Here is a 25,441-nt window from a genome sequence, read left to right on the forward strand (position 1 = left end):
TTGTATTATCCAGAATTACAGCATTTCAACTCATAAATCTTATGGTGAAAAGAAGTAATAAATATCAGCTCCCAGCTTATATCGTAAACTTAACTATCTAAATTGTTTTTGTTTTATATATATTAATTAATTTATATTTTATTAAATAATTAACAACCATGAATATTTAAAAATTAACTATATCTAGGATATTCTTAATAAGTTTCTCAAATCAATATGGTGTTATCTTGACAAATTACTTGTGGGTTAAAACTCGAAACTTTCACATAGGGTAAAAAATTCAAGTATAAGAACAATTATTTTAGATTAAAACTTGATGTTATTTTTAATTTTGATGTGTATAAACTGACCCAAATATTTTAAATTATTAGAAAAAATTATTAGTTGAATATAGTTAGCAATGGAACATGATGAAATTATTAGTGTTATTATTCCATATAGATAGTACCTTTCCTAGCTAAAAATAAAGAAAATTAAGAGGGGTGAAATTGAATTTGATAGGAAAAAAAAAGATTAATAGGGATTAAATTTGATAGGAAAAAAATAAATGAGGATAAAATCATAAAATAAAACTGATTTTAAAAAAATGATCCTAAATAAAAATTTGTATAGACCAAAAAAATAGCAATAAAAAGAATAAGGATTAAATTTAATATGAGAAAAAAAAAAAAGCAAAGGAGGGTGAAATCGTAAAAAAAAATATCAATTTAAAAAAATAACTCAAAACAAAAAAATAGCAATAAAAAGAATGGCAACCAAATTTAAAAGATAAAAAATTAAGAGGGTGAAATTGAAAAGGCACGCTAATTTTATAGATCAATAAAAAAAATCATGATAAAAAAAAGGGATCAAGTCTAAAAAATTAATAAATAAAAGGGATGTTCTTAAATTTTTAAGGGGTTAGCACAAAAAATTAGGTGAGTAGAGAGAAGAAAAGAAAAAAATAATTGTCGGTACTAAACCATCATAAATGGTGTGAAATGTGTTGTCTCATTAGGTTGAGTATTCCAAAACCTTTCAAATACTATCATAAAATATAACATTTGATGGATATATGGCTATTCATGCATCGCCAAAATAGTGCAGGAGTTGTCCACACGTTAGCGTGTAGGCACATACCAATCATTTTTTTCATTATATTTAATAAATATAATCTATAAAAATACCTCTCAATAGCATTGAAATTTACAATAAAAATAAAGTAAAATAATAAAAAAAATGCTTAGATGATAATTTAATTGATCTTACCTTCAAGAATATCAAAATAATTATACTATTTCTAGAAAAAACACACAAAAATACTATTAAATAACAAGCATTGAATTATTTTATTCAATAATTAAATAAATAATTTTATAATAAATTAAAAAACTTAATTATCAATATAATCCTACATAATCTTGAAAAGAATATTTCGGTCAAAAGGCCACCTCATCTTCAAAGTCAAATTAAAAAATTAAATTGAGAGATAATATGATAATTATAATATTGTAATGAATAGTAAATCATATACGAGGGGGGTATAATAACTTGTTTTTTTCTTTTTTTACAATAATCACTCAGGTAATACACTACCTACGCTAGGCACCTCTCTGCCAAAAATGCAATTCCAGTTTTTGTCTCCAGGTTATAAAGGTCAATTTGTTCAGACTAAGTGGGCCCTTCTTTTCACCATGATTGGTGGGGTCTTCTAGGAAACAAGGGCGAGTCGTGACTCATGAGTGAATCCCCGAGTAAGGAAAGAATTTTCCCCTTTTTCCTTGGACTTCTTCTTGGGTAAGTTGTGCATTGCTTAGCCCTAGCATAGATAGTAAAAGGGATTAAATTTGTAATTTTTTTTAATAAAATAGTATATTTTTGAATATCATAGTTTAGAATCTTAATTTTTAATTAATATTACGATTCAAAATCTAATAATAATAATTTATGCCTTGTTTTTAAACCGTGTAAATTAATTAAATATAGTCTGAAAAGGGTGGGATTAATTTGAAACCTGACGTCAATCAGATCCCAATTCCATCAAAGGGCTATAGTTAATGCAAACTGAGGAAAGATCCAAGAAGCGGATATTCCAACAATGGCTCCTTCTCTCTCCGCTTCGATGCCATCTTCAAGCTGAACGCCCTCACAGCTCCAAGAGCAGATAAAGCGCAAAGAACCTTTGAGGCTTGCAGACCTGGCTAGTCTAGCTAGCAGTTAGTGCATTGGATGCCTGGGCAGCTGCATCTAGTACTGTAACACCAAGCCAATCTCCTTGCTAGCTAGTCTAGCTTCTGAAAGTGAACGAGTCCTGAGATTACCTGCACGTGAATTTTAAGAAGCAAGCTCTTAATTAACCCTACAAGAAACGAAAAGGTGCATGGCCTGGGTCAGAGCTAGGAGAGTGATGTGGGTCCGACGAGGGAAGGCACAAGGGCCGGTGGTGAAGTCCCATCAGGCTAGGCAAGGCTATGGCTGGACTGAACTTGGCTTGACCGAGGCTCTGAAGGCTTTGAGAGCTGATGAGATGTCCTGTGGTGAAGTGAGAGCCAAGGCTACGAGATGTAGGATTATATTGATAACACCATGGGTTTTTATCTTCTTCTTTAGTGAAGTCTGATGGGTTTTTAGGAAAATGAGGTGAAGAATCACACTGAAAGAATACGAGAGAGCTAAGAAAGGAAAAGAGAAGATAAATATTAAAGGCAAGGTTTAATGGTATATATTTAAAAAAAAACTATATTTAATAAATATCATATCTTTAAAGCACAATAACATAAAAACATGTTATTTCATCGAAATCTTTTCAAATGATGTTTTTATACTAAAATTTCTACTTTCATATGGTAATTTTTAAAAAAAAAATCTTCTTTTTTGGGTGAGATGCTGTTTGTCTAAACCAGGGCAAAGTTAAAAATCCGTACTTTGACGTGTCAAGCACGGGCCTTAAATGATAAAGTTAGTCCATTGGTCCAGCTGTCCATTATAAAATCCAAAAGCTTTCCGACCTCATGTCGCAAAAATGCATGCGCCAATCGGTGAAAGGGTTGCATTTTTCCACCCGCGCAGAGGGTCGCACATGTAAGCCCGACTTGCGTCAGTGTTTATGTCGTCGTAATTTAACAAATGTAAAAAAAAATAAAAAACAATAATCTTAGGAAAGCCTTTCCATCAAGATTAAAAATGTTATTCATTGTGATCCTAACAGTACAATTATGAAATTGATTTTAAATTATAAAATCTTTGATGCCGGTAAGTTTAATTTTTTACCATAACATAATTATTTTTCTACAACTTATATAGAAATTAATTAATTATTTTTTATTTAAATAGTAAAATTACTAAATTAATCCTAAAATAAATAATATAATATCAGCTTGACATTTTTCTCTTTTTATTTTTTTAAATAATATAATTATTTTAATATTTTTAAAAATAAAATAATTATAATTATATGATGAGATTTTGTTTTAATCATTTTATAATAGTTTTGTTGTGAATGTTTATGTTGTTTAAGGATATTGTTATATTTTTCATATATTAAACATTGTTAAACATTGCTAGGACATGTGGACAACTATAGAATTATTTAAGTGAAGCATGTGAGGTTATCCAACCATAAAATATTGCATTTTATGATAGCTCTAAATATAATGGGGTAGCGAATGGCCCAAACATCCCTTGAGTTTAACTTGGATAACCATCTTTTTTTTCTCTTTTTTTACCTTAAATTTTGTGTCAATTCCTTTACAAATTTAGACCAACCCCTACAATTTATTTTTTATTTATATTTAGTTGTTATCATTTTAATTACTATTTTTTTTAATCTTGAATTATTTATAATATTATAAATATTTTTTAATTTCATTCCTTATCATTTTTTTATTTATAAATAATCTATTAAATTATAAACATTTTTCAATTTCACCTACTATGATTTTTAAATTTTTTAAATCCGGTCTTTATTTTTTTATTACTATTTTTTTTGTTTGGGATTGTTTTCTAAATTGTTTATATATATGTATATGATTTCATCCTCCTTGATTTTTTTTTTCTATCAGATTTTATCCTTGTTATTTTTGTTGCTATCTTTTTGGCTTTTTGCATGCTTTTTTTATTAATATCTTTTCATAATTTTATCCTTTAAAATTAAGTTTTTTTTTGTTAAAATTGGATCTAAGATTTCACGAGTTGTGAGTTTTGAAGATCAAATTAGGTTTAAGAGGTTCAAACGAGTTTGCTTTCTGTTTTTTTTAAGCTGATATTTTCTTATTTTTTACATGTTGCCTTCAATGGGTTAGTCTCATATTCATGATCAAAATCACCGGTTTCAAAGTTAATGTGTGTTTGCTTTTACTTTTTTAAATTGATTTATTTTGATTTTACTCTTCAAAAATTTTTTCTTACTTTTATTTTAATAAGATTATTTAAATTTCATATTCATGGTTGCAAGGTTTGCGAGTTCACCTAGTTTAACATAGTGTTTTTAAAATATTTTTTATAGTTTCACCCTTCAACATTAAGATATTTGATAATTTGAATTGGTTCATGTATGATTCTTTTTTACCTTTTGTTTTTGTTTTTATTTATTAATTTATTTATTGTTGTTGTATTTTTTTGTTCATATTATTTAAATCATCAATTAAACTAGTATCTATAGTCTCATTTATTTTACCTTAGCCTAGTATTTTTCTAACTATGTTAATTAGTAAAAAAAAAAATTCATTATGTTAGTTTGGAAAATAACTCCTAGCTGAATCACAAATTTGTTAGCTAGCTAGCTAGGTCTAGGAGTTTGAAAAATAACTCCCAGCTTAATCACAAATTTATTGGCCAGTCAGAGCTAGCTAGGTCCAAGTTAAAAGAAACTTTATATGAGTCATGCCATAACGTGCATGGAATCTCAAGTTAATTTTAAATATAATATAATAATACGTTAATGATGAAGATATATTTTGAAATATGATAATTTTTTTTTAAAAAAAAAATTAGAAACACAAATATGTTGTTTATGTAAACATATTGTGTTGGTATAGTCTGTAAATGAAAAAACAAAAAGATGTTTATCCCACATTGGAAAGAAATACTCCCTTTTAATGTTTTTAAGCGTGAGTTTCTATCGTGTAGTAAATTAATCCATGGTGGACAAACTTTCCTATTTGGATTTCTAATGTTATTATATTAATATTTATAATATCAAAATATAACATTTAGAACTTGAAACTTGAAACTTAATATAAATATTTATACTATTTCATGAATAATCATACTGTTTGATGAACAATCATATTATTTCATCAACAATCATATTATTTCATCAATAATCATATTATTTCATGAATAGTCATATTATTTCATTATTATGTTTCAAGTCTATAAAATCATGCTTTGAAATATATGTGTAAGCATGGTTATATTTCATATCAACATAATAATAAAAACAAATGTGAAGTATGTATTCAAGTAAAGATGATAAAGAAACCATTTTCTAAAGTAGAAAGGAATTCTCAATTACTTAAGTTGGTCCATTCTTGTATATGTGAAATAAATTGTATGTTAACAAGGGGTGAGAAAAGATATTTCATAACTTTTATTAATGATTATTCTCATTTTACCTATGTTTATTTATTAAAAACTAAAGCTGAAGCCTTTAAAAAATTAAAAGAAATAAAAAAAATGGTAGAAAATAAAAAGTAAATACAAATTAAAGTTCTTAGAAGTGATAGAGGCGGAGAATGTTTTTCTAAGAATTTTTCTACATTTTATGAGGAAAAAGGAATAATTCATCAAATGATAACACCCTACACATCACAACATAATGGACTTACTAAAAGGAAAAATAGGACCTTAATGGATATAGTTAATGTCATGCTTTTAAATGTTAAATTACCAAATAATTTATAGGTCGAAGCTTTACTTACTGCATGTCACATTCATAATAAAGTATTGTCTAAAATATCAAATGTTTCTCCCAATGAAGCATGGAACGGTAGAAAATCAAATCTAAATTATTTTAAAGTATGGGGTGTGTAGCTTTTTATAAAAGTTATGATTCTCAAATAACAAAATTAGGACCCAAAGGTCTTAAAAGTGTTTTATTGGTTATGCACAAAATTCAAAGGCGTATAGACTTTTGGATTTAGAAACTAATGTGATTGTTGAATCTGTACATATTGAATTTATCGAATATAAATTTATAAGTTATTCAAATGTGCAAAAACCAAATCTAAAAGTAACGACTTCTAGCTTAATATTAAGTAAAAAATATAAAAACCTAAAAGTAATAGGTTTAAGTGAACCTATAAAAAGTCAAAGAGTTAGAAAGAAAAAATATATAGATACATAATTTATTTCTACTAGTTCAATTGTATTTTTAGTGGAAGGTGATAGAAATACAATATTAAAAAAGACACCTATGATCCTAAATATAGAAAATGGTCCAAAAATATTCGGTCAAGCTATGTCTTATAGGGATGTTGCTTTTTTAAAAAAAAAGTGGTAAATGATGAAATGGATTCGATATTGTCTAACAATACTTGGGTCCTAGTTGATTTACCTCCAAGTTTTAAACCAATAGGATGTAAATGGGTGTTTAGAAGAAAATACAATGCCGATAGTTTTATACAAACCTTCAAGGCAAGATTAGTTGTTAAAGGTTTTACTCAAAAGGAGGGTATTAATTATTTTAACACTTATTCTTCAGTGGCAAAAATTACATCAATTACAATTTTATTTGCATTAACATCAATTTATAAATTATATGTTCATCAAATAGATATAAAGATGGCTTTTCTAAATGGAGATTTGAAAGAAGAAGTGTATATAACCTGAGGGTTTTATACTTCTTGGAAATGAAGAAAAAAGTCTGTAAATTGGTAAAGTCTTTATATGGTTTAAAATAAGCTCCAAAACAATGGCATGAAAAGTTTGACAAAGCAATTTTGTTTAATGGTTTTCATCACATGGTGTTGATAAGTGTATGTATTTTAAATTTACAAAATATTTTAGTGTGATTATTTGTCTTTATGTAGATGACATGTTAATATTTAGCACCAATATGATTGGAATAGTTGAAACCGGAAGATATCTCACTTCTATCTTTAAAATGAAAAATCTTGGTGAAATAAATACAATCTTAGATATCAAAGTTAAGAAATATAGTAGTTGTTATGCACTTAATCAGTCGCGTTATATTGAGAAAATGCTCGATAAGTTTAAGCATTTCAATATAAAGGAGATTAGTACCCCATTTGACTTTAGCATAAAGTTAAATAATTATTGTGATAAAACGGTAGCACAATTAGAATATACTAGTGTCATTGGAAGTCTTATGTATGTTATGCATTGTACAAGACCAGATATAGCTTTTGCTATATGTAAATTATCAAGATATATAAACAAGCCGAATATAGATTATTAAAAGGATATTGCAAGAGTCTTTGGTTATCTAAAAATAACGATCAATTTAAGCTTGTTTTATTTTGATTTCCTAGTTATGATGGAAGGATATAGTAATGCAAGGTAGATGATTAGTTCAAGTGATATTAAGTCCACATCAAGTTGGATTTTTTCACTTGTAGGAGGTGCAATATCTTGGACATCTAAAAAACAAATATGCATCTCTCATTCTACTATGAAATCATAACTTATTGCTATAGTTGCTACACATAAAGAAACATAATGGCTAAGAAATATTTTTTTTGATATTATATTGTGGTCACAACCTATGTTAGTTATTTCTTTATACCGCGATAGTGAAGCAACTATGTCTCGAGCTTATAGTAACATTTACAATAGTAAGTCAAGACATATAAATATTTGATATGAATATATTCAAAAGTTGATTATAAATGGTGTAATCACAATTGTCTATGTGAAGTTTATGAATAATTTAGTGGATCCACTCATAAAATGACTATCTAGAGACATGGTAAGAAAAAAAAACTAATGAAATAAGGTTAAAACTCGTTATTAAAGATACTAGTAATATGAACCCAACTTCAGATTAGCAAGAATCTTATCTCTTAGTTTAATGGGTAATAAGAAGTTACTATTTTGTATCTGTTGGACATTAATAATTAATTTAAGTTTCTATTATGATAGTATTCAGTGTGTTACATTACGAAAAATAGGATGAACGTATGCTATTAATGAAATTTAAAGTTTGTGTCTAATGTAATAGAGACAAGTATAATTCTACTTATATGAATATAAAAGTGGTGCCGCTTTTCACAAGAGCTAGGGTTTTTTCTTGTAAATATTCATAAAAAAATTATGATTTTAGGACATAGCTATAATAGTGTTAAACAGTTGTAAACCTCTTTAAGAGTTTGGATAATATATGTGTGTATTATCTTTTATTCTACAACAAAAATTTTATTTTAATATATGGATACCAATAACTTTAGTAGGATTCAAGTTTTAATACTAATTAAAGGTTTAAATTGCAAAATACCTTCCTGTAAGTGTAATTCTATCAAGTAAAAAGATTTTTATTAGAAACTAGTGGGGGATTGTTGGTGTAGTTTGTAAACAAATAAAGAAAAAGATATTTATCTCACATTGGAAAGAAACACTCTCTCCTAATGTTTCTAAGTATAGGTTTCTACTATGTTGTAAATTAAGTCATGGTAGACAAACTCTTTTATCTGGCTTCCTAGTGTTATTATATGGATATTTATAATATAAAAAGATAATATTTGGAACTTGAAATCTAATATGAGCAGTTAAACTGTTTATGAATAGTCATACTATTTGATGAACAATCATAATGTTTCATCAATAGTCATATTGTTTGATGAACAACTATAATGTTTTATTAATAATCATATTATTTGATGAACAGTCATATTATTTTATTGTTATGTTTCAAGTCTATAAAAGCATGTTATTATACATAAAAGAAACATACATTTTTTTTAATCTTATTTTCTCATTTTTTTTAGAGGTTTAGAGGGCTTAGTTGTATTTTAAAGATATTATCTTTATATAGAACAAATAAACATGTTAAAAATAGTATTTTCACGCCTCTAAACTAACTTTATATTTATTTTCATCCTAAAATTTCTAATATATTGTTTATGCTTTGAATAGGATTTCAAGTCATCTAATGCAAAAAAAAAATGCGATGATATTATATATTTTTTATTGTATTATAGTTTTTAATTAAAAAACACATATATTATTTACTCATAATAAAATAAATTTAAAAAAATACATGAATCAATAAATTATAAAGGAGTTGTTACTAATTTAAAACTTAAAATGAAAAGTCAATCTTTCTCATGAAAGTAAGTATTTAACATTGAATTTACTTTTTAATTTACATGTTTTTATTTATTGTGATATTAGAGATTTTTTTTATTAAGAATAAATAATTTTTTTATAAATATATCATGAAAATAAATTCTATCTATATTAAATAAAAAAAAAATGACTGCTCTAGTTTTTTCATGTTTATTGGAGAAATCTTTACTATCAAACTTCTTTTGTAGAAGAAACTCTTTTACCTTAATAAAATCGTTCATTTTTGTTTTATAAAACGGCGTTGGATTTTTGTCTCCAAGTTACAAAGGTTAATTTGCTAAGGCTAGGTGGGCCCTTTTTTTAACCTTGATTGGTGGGGTCTCCTAGAAAACAAGGGCGAGTCATGACTCATGAATGCATCCCGGGAAAGGAAAGAATTTCCCCCTTTTTTCTTGGACTTTTTAGCCAACCCACAATTTTATCTTTTCTCCATTGTTTTTTTAGGGATTTTTTTATTTAATCTGAAAGAAAAATAAAATAAAATGAATTTTTGAAACCAAATAAAAATTATAGAGAATTTTTAGATTGACATAACATTTTTTCATGTTTTATACTGTGGTCCTTCTATTTTTTATTTTATATTTCTACTATAATTTAAAACTTCATGGGAATCCCATGAAATAAAAGCAAAAAAAAATAAATACAAATATGAGATTGAAATTTAAAAAATAAAAAAATTAGTTTTATTGTATATATTAGCAATAAAAAAAAATGAAAAAATTCAATTGTTTTAATATATTTGTTAATGGTTTTTATATTTTTATATATCTCCATAGACATAAACCGTACATTGAATATTATATATCAATAAAATTTAATATATTTGTTAATGGTTTTTATATATCTCCATAGACATAAACTTGAATATTATATATCAATAAAAGAAATTATTTAATGGTATAAGATATTAGTATAATGATAAAATAAATTTAGTTTTTTAATATGAATTTAAAATTTAATATCAAGTAAAATTCATAAAATTATTTCTAATATTTAATATTAATACACATTGTTCTATTAAAATTATAATTTTAAAAATAGACTGGCCTGACAAGTCGATTGATAACTCAACCGATCCAAGTTTAAAATTAAACTAGATTTAAAAAAATAAAAAAATAAAAAATTTCAGTAACATAGTTAAAAAACTAGGTTGATTAGAGTAAAATCTTGGGTTGATTTGTAAAAAATATGTTAAAAATTAATTATAATCTATTTATTATTTATTTATTTTTAACAAAAATAATATTACTTTGATTTATATTAAAAAACAATTTAATATTAACCTAATAATTCTATCTAAAACTCATGATCGAGATATTGGTTAAAGTTGATCATTGAGCTAAATTTAAAAACTACAAATAAAATTAATATAAAAATAAACTTAACCTCTATTAATACATAAATTAATATTTCATTTAAATTGGACAGGAAAGCAAATTCCACTCTCCGCCGCCCACAACCCCTTCAAACTTCCAACCTCATTAAATCACTCGCAAGTCACACGATAGTACTCCTCTCGCTCTGCCACAAACTCTCTCGACGTCCTCTGTCTCTCTCTTTCTTCTGCCATGTCCAATATGGCGGCGGTAGCAGCAGCCCCCTCTACCTCCACTGCACCCATCTACAGACCCCCCTCCCCTTCCAAAGCCCCATTAACCATTTCCACACTCACACTCACCCTCCCTTCAACCTTTAACCACACAAAAACCCGCTCTCTCCACATCTCCAACTCCCTCTCCAAACCCATCTCTTCCACCGCAACAACTTCCTCCCCGACAACCGAGAAATTCTCATTTCCCAGATTTGCCCCTGATGAACCCCGAAAAGGCGCTGACATCCTCGTAGAAGCTCTCGAACGCGAAGGTGTAACTGATGTCTTCGCTTACCCAGGGGGGGCCTCCTTGGAGATTCACCAAGCTCTCACAAGATCTAATAAAATCCGAAATGTCTTACCGCGCCACGAGCAAGGTGGTGTCTTCGCTGCTGAAGGCTACGCGCGTGCTTCAGGCTTGCCTGGCGTTTGCATTGCAACGTCAGGTCCTGGCGCCACGAATCTTGTGAGTGGATTGGCTGACGCGCTGCTTGATAGCGTCCCAATAGTGGCCATTACTGGTCAGGTTCCGCGGCGAATGATAGGTACTGATGCGTTTCAAGAAACACCAATTGTTGAGGTAACAAGGTCCATTACCAAACATAATTATTTGGTTCTCGATGTTGATGATATTCCTAGGATTATTAAGGAAGCTTTCTTTTTGGCTTCCTCGGGCAGGCCTGGCCCTGTTTTGATTGATATTCCGAAGGATATACAGCAGCAATTGGCTGTTCCTAATTGGGATGTGCCTATGAAGTTGCATGGTTACCTGTCGAGGCTGCCAAAGAATCCGAATGAGTTGCATTTAGAGCAGATCGTGAGATTGATTTCGGAGAGTAAGAAGCCAGTTTTGTATGTGGGTGGAGGATGTTTGAATTCGAGTGAGGAGTTGAGGAGGTTTGTGGAGTTGACGGGGATTCCTGTCGCGAGTACTTTGATGGGTCTAGGTGCATTCCCTGTAGGGGATGAGCTGTCTTTGCAAATGCTTGGTATGCATGGAACAGTGTATGCGAATTATGCTGTGGATAAGAGTGATTTGCTGCTTGCTTTTGGTGTGAGGTTTGATGATCGGGTGACAGGAAAGCTTGAGGCTTTTGCAAGTAGGGCAAAGATTGTGCATATTGATATTGATTCGGCTGAGATTGGGAAGAACAAGCAGCCTCATGTGTCGGTTTGTGGGGATGTCAAGGTGGCTTTACAAAGGATTAACAAGATTTTGGAGAGCAGAGGTGCTAGAGGGAAAATGGACTTTAGGGCATGGAGAGAGGAGTTGAATGAGGAGAAAGTGAAGTATCCGTTGAGCTTTAAGACTTTTGGAGAAGCAATTCCTCCTCAGTATGCGATTCAGGTTCTTGAGGAGTTGACTGATGGGAATGCGATTATAAGTACTGGGGTTGGGCAGCATCAAATGTGGGCTGCTCAGTTTTACAAGTATAAGAGACCAAGGCAGTGGTTGACATCAGGGGGGTTGGGGGCGATGGGTTTTGGATTGCCCGCTGCTATTGGAGCTGCTGTTGCGAATCCTGATTCCATTGTTGTGGACATTGATGGTGATGGAAGCTTCATCATGAATATCCAAGAGTTAGCCACTATTCGTGTGGAGAATCTCCCTGTCAAGATAATGCTTCTGAACAATCAGCATTTGGGCATGGTGGTCCAGTGGGAGGATCGATTCTACAAAGCTAACCGGGCTCACACATATTTGGGGAATCCATCGAACGAGTCTGAGATTTTCCCCAATATGTTGAAGTTTGCAGAAGCTTGTGGAATACCTGCTGCCCGCATCACGAGAAAGGATGATCTTAGAGCAGCAATTCAAAAAATGTTGAACACTCCGGGGCCATACTTATTGGATGTGATTGTGCCCCACCAAGAACATGTCTTGCCTATGATCCCAAGTGGAGGGGCTTTTAAAGATGTGATAACTGAGGGTGATGGAAGAACGAAGTACTGATCTTCCTCTGCAACAGCTATGTTTTTAAAAAATTAGATGTATGTCCTGTGTTATTCCACGCTGTGTCCGTTATGGGGACCTATATTTGAATCTTGTTTTGAGATTTTATATATTCAATAAATTGGCACTTTTCAATGAGCTTGTGCATATGTAGGTTTAGTGATCACTGGATGAAACTCTATCCAGTGGTGGATCTTGAATTGAGTGAGATGATTCTTGTCCGGTTAAACTGATTTACTTTGATTCTCTGTAATTGTCATCACTTGTGAGTTCACATGGCAAAAGGTGGTAGGTTTTCATGTCAGGTGACAGGCTTTCTTGCTTATCAAGTGTATGAGGTACGAACCCTGTGTAGAAGTTCGTGAGCCAGAGGAAAAATAGTCTCTAACTTTGCAGGGTATTTGATCCAGGCTTAATGAATATATCTATACAGTAGAATGAAGACGGAAGGATAAGTGAATCTCGTTCCTTCTGACAATAAGCCTCTGCAAGCACTCATAAATTCACATGCAGATTTCCTTACAGCCATATTTTACGATTCCAGGTATTCGTCGTGTGGCACCAATTTGTTTGTTACTGCTGTTGCTTAGTTAGTTGATGCATTTCATTCTCCCGGCATACCTTTTCATAGGTTTTAATAGAGAGATCTGATCGTTTTCCATTTTTCTATATTCATGAGTATTGTAATTTATTCCTTCCCAGGTTTTTTTTTTTTTTTCTATAATTCATTAGTATTGTAAGCCATTGATTGCTTGTTAGTGCAAATCTGGTCGTGTTTTGTTGTGTTTTTTCCATTCTCGTTTCCTTTTTTCCATGGTTTGATTTGAGCTGCATGATCAAAGAGATTTGTCAGACACGTCTATGGGATACCATGGGCTAGTCATATGATGTATTGCAGGGCTAGAATGGCTAGGTTGCATAAAATGAATTGTCTTGCAGGAGAAAAGGACAATTTGAAGATATCAGGGTGCTCTTTGTGTATGCGATTCCAATAATTCGCGCATAGGTGCTAGCTTGCCGTCTTCGAAAAACAGACGGGGCCTCGGAGGGTGGTAGGATTTCTCTTGATTCTCCTGAATTGCTTGCTAGTGCCAATTTAGTCGTGTTTTGATTCATTCATGGTTTCGGGCTGTGAGTTTTTACTCCATTGATATTGTGACAGTTCAAGTTTATAAAAGTCGTTTAGGAGTTGCTTCTGCAGAACGGTCCACAACGTTTGTCTTCTTAGATGCTGCAAATGGTTCTCTCTATGATCAACTAAATATATTTATTTGATTACATGTTTCAGTGTGGGGCCTGGCATTTTGGTACAAGAATGAATACATAGATTCTTATTACAAAACTAGATTACATCTTACACTGATCAAATCAGTTTTTTTAGCTAAAAAATTATATATATACTCCTAAAGTGTTTGTTTTCTAGTGTACATTGGGAAACTTTTTTTTCTCTCTAAATAATAATTATGTAATATATTAGATAACATTTATTTTTTAAAAAAATACTTAAATAGATCCATGTTATTTTAGAATAACCTATTAAATTTACGATCAAAGTCATAAGATGATGTAATCTTATAAAAAATAAATCGAAACAAGTTATAATACTCAATTTTTAATTAATAAAATATTAAATGGTAAAATTAAAGAAAAATTAATTCTAATGATAATAATCTTATAAAAAATAAATCAAAACAAATTATAATACTCAATCTTTAATTAATAAAATATTAAATGATGAAATTAAAGAAAAATCAATTCTAAAAAAGATAATAAATTAAGAAAAATTATAAAAAACTCAAGTTAATACGGAAACCTGTGATCCAAACTACAATATTAAGATAACATCATAGAAAATAATAAAAAATCAATAGATCAATTCTCAAATAATATAATGTTGAATAATAAAATTAATAAAAAAAATAAAAAAAATTGAAATAACTTAAATTAACCTATTAAATCTATGGTTCAAATTATAATATCAAGATAAAATAATAGCAAGCAAACAAAAAATAATAATAATTTATATTATCCTTAATATAAAAAAATAAAATTAAAAAAAATTCCAACATTGACATCCAAAAACAAATGAAGACAACTTTATAATTTTAGAGAGAGTTATGTGCGAAAATCAAGAGAATAAAAAAGAAAAGAGAGAGAAGAAGAAAGAAAGGAAATTGGGCCATCCAAGCCGAACTTGACATCCTCTATGTATACACGCTATTTTTCAAGGAAGATGGTACACTGTGGAAGGTGTGATGTTGGGTTATACACTGTGCGATGAGTTCGTACATGGTGTGTGATGGTGGATAATGTATATGTTGTAATGGGTTATGAAATGGTATGAAAGTTACTAATTAAATCATTATGTGTGTGTGAATATGTTCGGTTTTATCACTGTTGGATATATTTATATTGGTGAATCACTCAGTTGTTGAGACTCATCATTTTCCGCAGTTACTTTCTTTCAGGCTTATAGATTTAAAAGCTGGGAAAAATCACTTGGCGGCTAGGAGTTATATATTTAATTTGTTGCTCGTTTGCCGTTTGTCTTTCTTGGAAACTTTCTTTTGGTTTTTCATATTGGGAATTGTTTATAAACATGATGTAAGGCTCTGTAATTACAATAGATTGGGATTGTGATTTGAGTTGTTGTTTAGAGATCATAATATTGTGTATATGTATAATGAGTTATTTGAACTTCTTGTTTGAGAACTGTTATAGTTTGAGCCATGGTTATTTACGAGAGCATTAAGTTTGCCAAATTTTGAAATGTTCTTGTTGATTCGTACATATTTTCTACATGAGTATTATTGAAATGATGTCTTTAGAATCATTTTCTTTGTAATTATGTATTTCATATGGGTTTAAAATGAAAAAAAAAAAAAAAAGATGTCATTAGTTGCCTTACTTACCAAAGAAGTTAAAAAGGACAAGTCTATTGATCATTTTCAAGAAGGAATCCAGGTCAAAAGTCCACAGAAAAATCTGTACAGGAAGTGGAAGTGGAAAGATCTTGAAAAGAACTAACAAAGGATGAGGAACAAGAAGAACTCCAGTGGAGGTATATCATTGGATGTTTTGGCTGAAGGATTTTATGGAGTAACTCAAGTTGTGCAGAAATTAGCTCATATTGTGGCTAAACAAAAGAAACAAGGGGATCAAGTTGCTCATTTGAATCCCCAGCAAGTTCAAGGTACTGACCTGATCAGTTTTCTCAAGCTAGATCCTCCAAGTTTTGATGGCGGTAATTTTCTTCTGCCTTTCTTGGAAACTTTCTTTTGGTTTTTTATATTATGAATTGTGTATATACATGATGCAAAACTCTGAAATTACATTAGATTTGAGTTGTTAATATCTTGTACACACACACACACACACACATGATATCAGCACCTTTTGGTTGACATTAAGACAGGAGAGGTCGAGTTCCCTGAATTAATGAAAAATCATGGCTATAGTGTAATAAATATCGAGTCTTAAATAATTTTTATTCCTAACATTCTGTTCCTTGTCCTATCTTTCTTTCTTTTCTTTTCTTTTTTTTTTTTGTGGAAATTTTGGGACTAAAAGATCTGTTAAGCTAATGGTCAAAGAGGCGGTGTGATTGTCCTTTATAGGAAATGGCTAAAGAAGCTTCAAACGTGTTGCTGGTCTAACTCTCTGTAGTAAAAACGGAAAGAGCCAGCTGACAGAAGCAGGACTGGTTTTCCGAGGTAGAGTGTGCTTGTTTTGACCACCTACTATGTCCTGTCTATACATTGGGACGTGGATGTTTCACGTTCTGTTTGTAAAATGGGACCTGTATGTTTCATGTGTGTTATGTAGGTCAATAAAATTTAACGTGGGTTTAGTTTCTTTGACAGGGTCTAAATATATGAACTTCAGTGTGTAGATAACCTGCCTCCAGCTATGTTTGAAAGAGGAAGATGTCTCAGGGGTGAGGTGCTGGTACCATGTCTGCACTGGCTGATTTACAGGACATTTTGTTCCTGGAAAGGCATGAATTGCCGTGATGGTACAGGTATAGTTTTTGACTGTCCAGCTGTGCGCAGCAGTCTAGGCCTGTCTGCACTGAGTTCTGAGCTTGGGAGTGGGTTTGGTTCTTCAGCAGTTTGATGATGTTATTGGCATGACAGGCCAGTTTGATTCTCAAGATGGTGTTGATCTGGGCTCCTAGTTTTGATGATTCCACATCTTTCATGGTTTCAAAGAGGTCAGACAGATACAGAGGATAGTCATATTTTTCAGAGAATTTCTTTGATTGGTCATATTTTTCATGCGAGGATTGCGAGAAGAAACAATCGTCATAGAAATCTTTGATCGCTACAGACCAGGCACATAATCTTGATGCTTTCTGATCTTTTGATATAGGGATTGCAAGAATCAAGTACTCTCTAGGTTGGCTTTGTCAGATTCATAACCATAGAGTGAATGTGATTTGACACCAGCACAACAGTTAGCATTAGTGCTGGGAATTTTGAGGTGGGGGGGGGGAAGCATTTTTGGAACACATTCAATGCAATGGTGGTTAGAAGTGTCAAGTAAATACAAGCAAGCTTCAATGGGAAATAGAATTTCAGTAAAACCATAGCATAACAATCCTGGAACAATAAATGGCAAGCATGACAGTCGGCTAGTTTATGCATGGGCATAATTAAAAGAAGAAGAAGAAGACAATGAAGGACAATGAAGGACTTGAAGAAGAAAGGCCATGCGTAGTTGAATACAAAGCAGCACGCATTTGTGAACGAAACTTAGAGAAATCTAAAGAAATCAAGTGGCAGCACAAAGAAAGAAGCATGGGGATTGTAGAGTTTTGACACAGGATGGGCATTTGTGCCTGCATTTTTTTCTTTGGACCTTCCTGAAAAAAAACAAGTATTTTTTTTTTCCATTTTATAAATTTTAGTTTTGGAGTTGTGGACTTTTTTCAGATGCTTTCGCCTCCGAAGAGTGAAGGTTATTGGAGTTGTGGACTTTTTTCAGATGCTTCCGCCTCCGAAGAGTGAAGGTTATTCAATGATATCTAGGATTATTCGTAGAGTGAAGGATAATTCAATGGCAGGTTATAATTAACGAAATCAGATTACCGATTTCAGACACCAAGGTGAAAACATGTATTGACTTTGCTTAATTAACCGGTCTAAGCATGCTCAAAAATCACAAACAAAAACCTCTTCTTAATCTTCAAGCTAAGAAGAAGCTGTTATTGTATCAAAAGATCTCTTCCTAACAAGAAGGCACGTGATTGTTGAAAGATTAGTAGGGGTATTGTCAGGGCTGCACAGCACAAAGTCAGGCCTGTGAAGTGCAAGATTCAACCTATCCTTTCCCACAACAAGTGCAGTTGCGTCTAGCAGAACATGCCATGAGTTCCGATGGGCTTCTGATACCCAATGCATCGAATAACGAGTTCCGTGCACATCAGCTGGGTATGAGAATAGCCCCTTAGGGCTGTGCTTACACTTCCTTCTAAAATACTGGCTGAGCTGTGATCCCTTGATTCTCAAATCCAACCAAGTTTCTGGTGTCGGGATCACTTTTGATTCCTTGTAACTGGCAAATTCCTTTACATAATCCATTTCTTCCCCAATAGCAGTCATGTAGAATTTCCCTCTGAAGAAAGGGTAGCTCTCCCCTACTAACATCATTGCATCTTTGTAGTTTTGAGTGAATAGGACAAGATACTCATTATCGAGTAATCCACAGTACCTCATAACTTTGTGCTGGGCTTGAATCTCAGGTATTGATACGAAACTCCCTGGAAATGAGGATTTCTCTGTGAGAATATCAAGCAGTCTTGATGGCTCTAACTGGTTTCTATCCAAGTCAGGGTGATTGCTTCCCAAGGATGGTGTGGAGACCTCTCTCGGACTAGCCATTGGTGATTTATTCTTGTCGTCAGGTGAAGGCTCTGAAATCTCCTCGTTGATACAAAGAGTAGATAGATCAACCTTCTCTCCGATAAAGCCAGCATATTGGGGGTATTTCGCCAAGACATACTGCTCAACATATTGCATTTCTGTTGTAGTTATCGGACCTGACCATCTGAGGTCAAGACCATGAATTGTCGATATGGCTTCTGCCAAGATATGTGCAGGAACTACGGTATGTGCTTTCTGTATACAACCAAAACTAGTTAGATAGATATGCATTACAACCCTACGAAAACATAATCTAGATTGTTCAGAGATTGAAATATACCTTCACAACCATACTGCTTGGTCTGCTATTTTTGACTCCAGGTTTGGTTATAGATGCAAGAAGAGATTTTTTCTTTTGACCTTCCATCCTGCCCTAGATTTTTGTCAACCTTAATAAGAATGCCTGAACATTTTTTGTGGTTAGACAACTTTTTATAGAGTACAAGTTACTTAACTTTAGATCCTGCACTGTAAAGAACCTCTCCTTCATTGTTCCTACCCATGGGATCGGGGGGGTTGGGAGACAAGAACACCACAGGTAATTTACTGCTGTACGTATCAGTAAGAAAAAATTATGAAACAAAGAGATTCGTGGAAAGAAAGGACCAAGGGAGCCTAAGAATGAGAAACCAAAGTAGTCAAACCCTCCGAGAACAAAAAAGGAAACGAGTTAGTAGTATTCAAGAAACCAAAAGTGACCATTGGGAAAAGGAGCAAGTAGGGGATTTGGTGGAAGAAATTAGAGGCAGCTCTGAAGAGAAGACCAAGCCAAACTGACTAAAACATTTGTTGTTGCAAGCTTGGTTATGAATGTCAGCTATTAAAGAAGATAAAAATAAGTCACGATACGAAAGGCATGCTGACAATGACAAGAGCAATGTTCTCAAAACTGGGAACCATCAACAGTTGATGGTTTCTAGTTTGTATTCTAACCATGGTTTTTTAATCTTATAAAAGATTAATACATGCCATATGATCATTAGTTAATATGAGTATTTAGCATATAACAAACCTTGATTATACCTTTAATTTAGCTCGACTTCCACGCCTCTATCAATCCGACTCGAGGATAAATAGCCAGAAGGGAGAAAAAGAAACTTAATTCTCAAATGATATTAGAGCGGCAAGAAACGGCAAAAATATATTCAATTGGGATGAAACATCATCCTCTAAATTTTTAAATATTCAATGGAAAGCGACCATTTAAGAACCTTTAGTTAACAAGGAAGGACTTGGTTGTGTTGAACTACTCGAGTCCTGTGGTGTGAAGGCAGACCCTAAACCTAAGAACCTGTTTTGAAGCCAAGCCTGTTGTAATTTGTAAATCAGCAGAGGGATTGTATATGAGTTCTATAGAAGTTTCTGATGAACCTCTTTAGAACTTGGCATTGTTTAACAACAATTTTTTTTTAACGGCAGGTAGCTATCCTGATTCCTGAGGGTGATAATATGATTAGAAACTGGTATGTTAACTTTAGGCAGCAATGTGAGCATATTGATATCAGCCAAGTTACTGTCGGCAGTAGTCTTCTGCTACTGCTCCAGGTGCCAGTCAGCTAAGCCACATCCTGTGCTCGTATATGGATTAAATGAATAACTGTTCCAGAAAATTGCAGGATCTTGGAGGCCCTTTTAGACGTGGTGCTGAAGAAACCAAGAACAAGGTTTATTCCAATCCGGTATAGAAGTAGAACATGCCGCCCTTAGATGCCTGAAAAGAATACTTCCATAGAGACAAAGTACTAAGAAAAGTATATTATAATTTGCAAATTGACCTTAAGATACATCTCCTCGAATTGCATGATTATACTTGAAGTCAGTGGAAAATGTTGTGCTTCTAGGCTAGCTGAGATTTGCTGCCATATGCGCAGTCCCCCGTTTCAGTTGAGCCAACTACTCTGTTGAAGAATACCACTGCAGAAAAATTAAATATTACAATACTCCCTTCATTCCATTTGACACTCCATGCATTTTTAATGAATCCTTAAGCAAATATTGAGTTATTTAGAATATGACTTTTCTCGAAGTTTAGCTTGAAAAGGACTGCAAGACTTGAACAAATCCCGGCCTCCCCACTCTCTTTCCCTTCGAATTTTCTAACCATTGTTGTTGGCTTTTCCACCTCGAGCTTGAAAGATTTTTTTTATATACCATACAGTGAGATGTGTTAAAATTAATAAATACTAACAATGATTATAGTGGGCCTTAGATGATCTTTAATCCTGATGCATGGTCTGAAAGAAACTAATTACATGCTACACAACTTATTATATTTTGGTTTTGCGAAAACAATAAGGCAACACATCATGAAAATATGATAAGAAAAAAACTTTAAGAATGTATGTGAATCAGTGAAAAAGGAGGCCTGGTGCTTTAGATAAATTCTATGGTACTGAATTTAAGAACTGAAACTACCTTTGTCAGGTGAAAACTTTGTTATCTACCTAAAAAAATTCGCGCCATGTCAGTAGATTAAACTTGCTTGCAAAATTATCAAACCCCTCTTCCAAAGTACTGGAGTTGAAATTAATAAATTAATTACTGATCTATATATTCATCGAAACCAACTTGAAATTAATCGGACAGGTGGTATTAGCAGATATGTATACATATTAAAAAATTATACTTTATTTCTTGAGTTTTAGGCTTTTAGATAGTTGACTCGCGCTTTATTTTTATCAAAAATATATTTGATTTTTCTATGATATAAAAAATATTGTTAAGATATTATTAGCATATTTAAAAAAAAATATTATGACTCGAGTCATAAACCTTACGAAACTCAATAATGTGATAGATAAAATAACAACAATAAATGTATCGAATTTCAAAATAAAATGTGATAATGATGATTAGAAGAAAAGGAATGTCTATCAAAATAGAAAATAAATTATAAATTTTAATTATAATATAACTTAATGTTAAAGCATAAAATTAAAAAATAAATAAAATAAAATATCTTGAGTCAACCCGAACTAGTATGGAAAACTTGTAATCTAATTCGTAAGTCTAAGACAACCTCATAGAAGGAAAATTGAAAAACAAATATAATGGTGATCAATTCCCAACAATCCAAATGTAAAAATATAAAATCAAAAAAATATCAATCAATAAAAAGAAACCCAAAAAATCAACACCGTGTAAAGCTATGATACCTTGCAATAAAAAGAAACCCAAAAAATCAACACCGTATAAAGCTATGATACCTTGCAAATTATATCTTGTGAATGAAGTGACTTAATAGAAGAAAAAATTGGGTAAATAATGAATCTAAATTTAAAAATGAACTTAATTTTAAATGATAAAACTGAAAAAAAAATATAGAAAAAAAAACAACCATAAAAAATACTTAAGTTAATTGACTAAACTTGTTGTCTAGGTTATAGGATCAAGACAACCTAATTGAAAGGCAATCAATGAAATTTATGGAGCTTATTTTTTAACATAAACAATGTTAAAAGATGAAATTAAAAAAATAACTATAAAAAAATGATATTTGTCTATATTAGTTTTTTTCAAGTCACTAAGTCAGAAGCACCTTATCTAAAATAATCACAAAACTCAATTAGTAATAAATTAAATATTAAAAAATAAAATTTAAAAAAATCATAGAAAAAAAATCAAAACAAAATAATAGTAATTAAGATAAAGGTGACCAAATTTGAAAAAAATAAATAAATGAGATGACAACTTATAATTTTGAATTAAAGAAGACAATTGAAAAAAAAATTAAATTTATAAAATGATTCAAAATAAAAAAATCAAAATCAAATGAATGAAAATTATATTTGAAAAAATAACAAATCACAATTATAGATTAAATGAAAAAAATAAAAATAAATTGAAATTTAATAAAAGGCCAATAAAAAAAATTTAAAAAATAAAAACTAGAGTTATAATATTAGTAAATAAAATAACAACTTTAAAATTTTAAATAATCAGGGTAAATTTTAAGGGGAAATAAAAGAAAAAAGAACGTTGGTAATGTACGATCACATAAATGACAACTTACATTACCCCACACAGAATAAGATGTCTCCACACCTCCAATGCTGTCATGAAAATTATTATTTAAATGTTGAAAAAAGTTGGACACACTATCATAAAATAGTGAGTACCTCTCATATTACTCGCGCCAGCTAACTTTAGTTTCTAAATTATATCAAATATTTATTAATGTATCAAATTACCTTATAGACAACTTAATTATAACTAAAATAAATTGTGTATATAGTGAACCATGATCACTTTTAACTGGTTTTTTAATAATCTTTTTTTTTTAATTACTATTGATTGCAGTATCCTCTAGAAATTGCGGGTCTGATTTCTAAAAAAAAAGGGGTCTCATATCTTTCTCCCAAGTTAATACGCAGCTGATAGGCTGCCCTCTGGAGCAAAAATGTATGGCTATACATAAATCAGAGTTATGGTACAAGTATTCTTGTTCTCACACAGTCACGTAGAAAGCCCTAGTAAGGGCAACTAGCTCATTTTCCACCTACAAGTTAGATAAAAAAAATTAATATAAACACTTTTAAAATAATATTTATTTTTATGTTGAATCAATGCAACAAATTAATTTGATTTAACATATAAAATTTATAATCCAAGTCATAGATTTATTAAATTTAATAATATATATATTTTTTAATTTAATTATATAAAAAAAACTCTATTTAAGTCAAATAAATATCAAGTGATAAAATTTTAAAAAATTAATAAAAAATTAAAATTAAATATCAAAATACTTTAAAACGAGCCAAGCCTCATGTACAATGAAGAAAAGAAGAGGATTCCCAAAGTTTTATTATTTTTAATCAATAAAATTAATTTTTATTATATTAAATTGACCATCAATTTAATGTCAAAACTTTTTTTTTAACATCCCAAAAACTTCATAGTTTCAAATTTTTATTTATAATTATAATTATATAATTTTCTTGATATTCTTTTTTCTTGTTAGCATGTATTAAATAGTTTCAGATTTTTATTTGTTTGAAAATGACAAAAAAAAAATGCATTTCCCTATTTGTTGGACGGTAACGCTGCAATGGGGTTATTGAAAGCAAATTAAGGAAAGGCCGACAGTGTGATTCGAACCTTTAACCAGACAGAACAAACACCTTCGCTAAACATTTCGCGCCCAATTTTGATTTAATCAAAACCAATTGTTTTAAACAAAGAAACGGACAGGTCGTCTTCTTGGAGTAAACCCAGATTCCACCTGCAACATTAATGGTCGGAAAAACAGGGAAGATGAGTCTGACAAAAAGGCATTTTTATTGAAAAAAAAAATTAAATTTTTTTTTGTATTTGTTTATTATTAAAAAAAGTTATTAATAAAAAATATTGTTTAGTTAAATAAAATTAGTTTGATTTTTTAAAAAATATTTTTTTTATTTTAAATAAAAAATTATGAAAAATTTGAAAAATTTAAAAATATTATATTAATTATTGATGATAACAAATTTCATCCTCAAACTACTAATTACTATGTATTTTGTTTAAAATCTTTATTTTTTTATTTTAACTCTTAGAATTTGATTTTTATATTAATATTAGTTTTTATTTTTATAATTATTATTTATTTTATTATTTTTTTAATTAAAATTTTTATCTATCAAATTTTATCCTTATTCTTTTAATTATTACTTATTTTATTTGAAATAATTTATAAAATTATTATTATTATTATTATTTTAATTTAATCATCTTTTAATTTTTTATCTGTTAGATTTTATCTTTATTATTTTTATTGTTATTTATTTTATTTAAAATAATTTATATAATTGGATATTTTATTTAAAATAATTTATATAATTATATTATTTTTTTTCAATTTCATTGTCATTCAACCTTTTAATTTATAAGATTTGTTACTCATTATTTTAATAAACTTGAAAAAATATTAATAAGTTATTTTTCAACTCAATTTATAAAATATTAATAAGTTATTTTTCAGCTCAATTTATATAGCATAACCAAATACTAGAAAATATTTTCCAACTTGTTTTTCTTAACACTACCAAATATATATATATATAAAAATTCACTTTCAAAGAATTTATTTTAAAAAAAAACTACCTTTCAAAAACAATTATTTTTCAGTACATAAACAAGCTTCAAACTCTTTTTTTAAACATTTTTACTCAAAAAACATTATAAAAAAATCAAATACACTCATTTAAGGCTATAAAAATCTAGAAAATCATAATAAAAAATAAAAATGAACCTCATTTCCAAAACTTTTACAAGTTAAGATCTATTTTTCTAAATAAGTTGAAGTCTAAATAACACAGAACTCTTTTTATTAAAAAGAAATTGTTAACACCAAAATGCTCTTTTTATGGCCAAAATCAGTTCCAATCAATGTCTTTAACTCTCTTCAACCGGAATATAATGATTTTTTTCTCTCATCTCTCCTATCAGATACTGAAAAAAAAATTAAAAATAAACTTTTAAAAGCATACTGAAGTTTACTTCTGAAATTCAAATTAGACATTATATTTCTCCATATTTTTCACTTCAATCCCCATCATAGAATTTTTCTAATCCTTAACAAATTTCGACAAAATAGTTTACTAGCTATTAATTAATTTATAAAAGAATGTAATTGAAAGAAAAAATAAGAACATAAAACAAGTGCTAAGAGGTGATTGTCCTAGGCATTTTTAGTACATAGTACTA

The 25,441-nt window shown here is 30.2% G+C and overlaps 2 protein-coding genes across 2 annotated transcripts; one reads left to right on the forward strand and one right to left on the reverse strand.

The window, feature by feature from the left end:
* The first annotated feature begins 10,739 nt into the window (after window positions 1-10,739).
* LOC105139417 (acetolactate synthase 2, chloroplastic-like) lies at window positions 10,740-12,968 on the forward strand. Its single transcript, XM_011045835.1, has one exon. It carries the CDS (start codon window positions 10,854-10,856, stop codon window positions 12,828-12,830), a length of 1,977 nt encoding a protein of 658 aa, XP_011044137.1. The 5' UTR covers window positions 10,740-10,853; the 3' UTR covers window positions 12,831-12,968.
* Window positions 12,969-17,813: 4,845 nt separating this feature from the next.
* On the reverse strand, window positions 17,814-19,916 carry LOC105139418 (uncharacterized). Its single transcript, XM_011045836.1, has 4 exons — window positions 19,778-19,916; window positions 19,210-19,571; window positions 19,035-19,127; window positions 17,814-18,949 (listed from the first exon to the last, which is right to left on the reverse strand). The coding sequence occupies exons 2-4, from the start codon at window positions 19,255-19,257 to the stop codon at window positions 18,023-18,025; spliced, it is 1,068 nt and encodes a 355-aa protein (XP_011044138.1). The 5' UTR covers window positions 19,258-19,571; window positions 19,778-19,916; the 3' UTR covers window positions 17,814-18,022.
* Window positions 19,917-25,441: the final 5,525 nt, after the last annotated feature.

Source organism: Populus euphratica, unplaced genomic scaffold (assembly GCF_000495115.2).
Source record: "Populus euphratica unplaced genomic scaffold, PopEup_1.0 scaffold92.1, whole genome shotgun sequence".
Classification (NCBI taxonomy): domain Eukaryota; kingdom Viridiplantae; phylum Streptophyta; class Magnoliopsida; order Malpighiales; family Salicaceae; genus Populus; species Populus euphratica.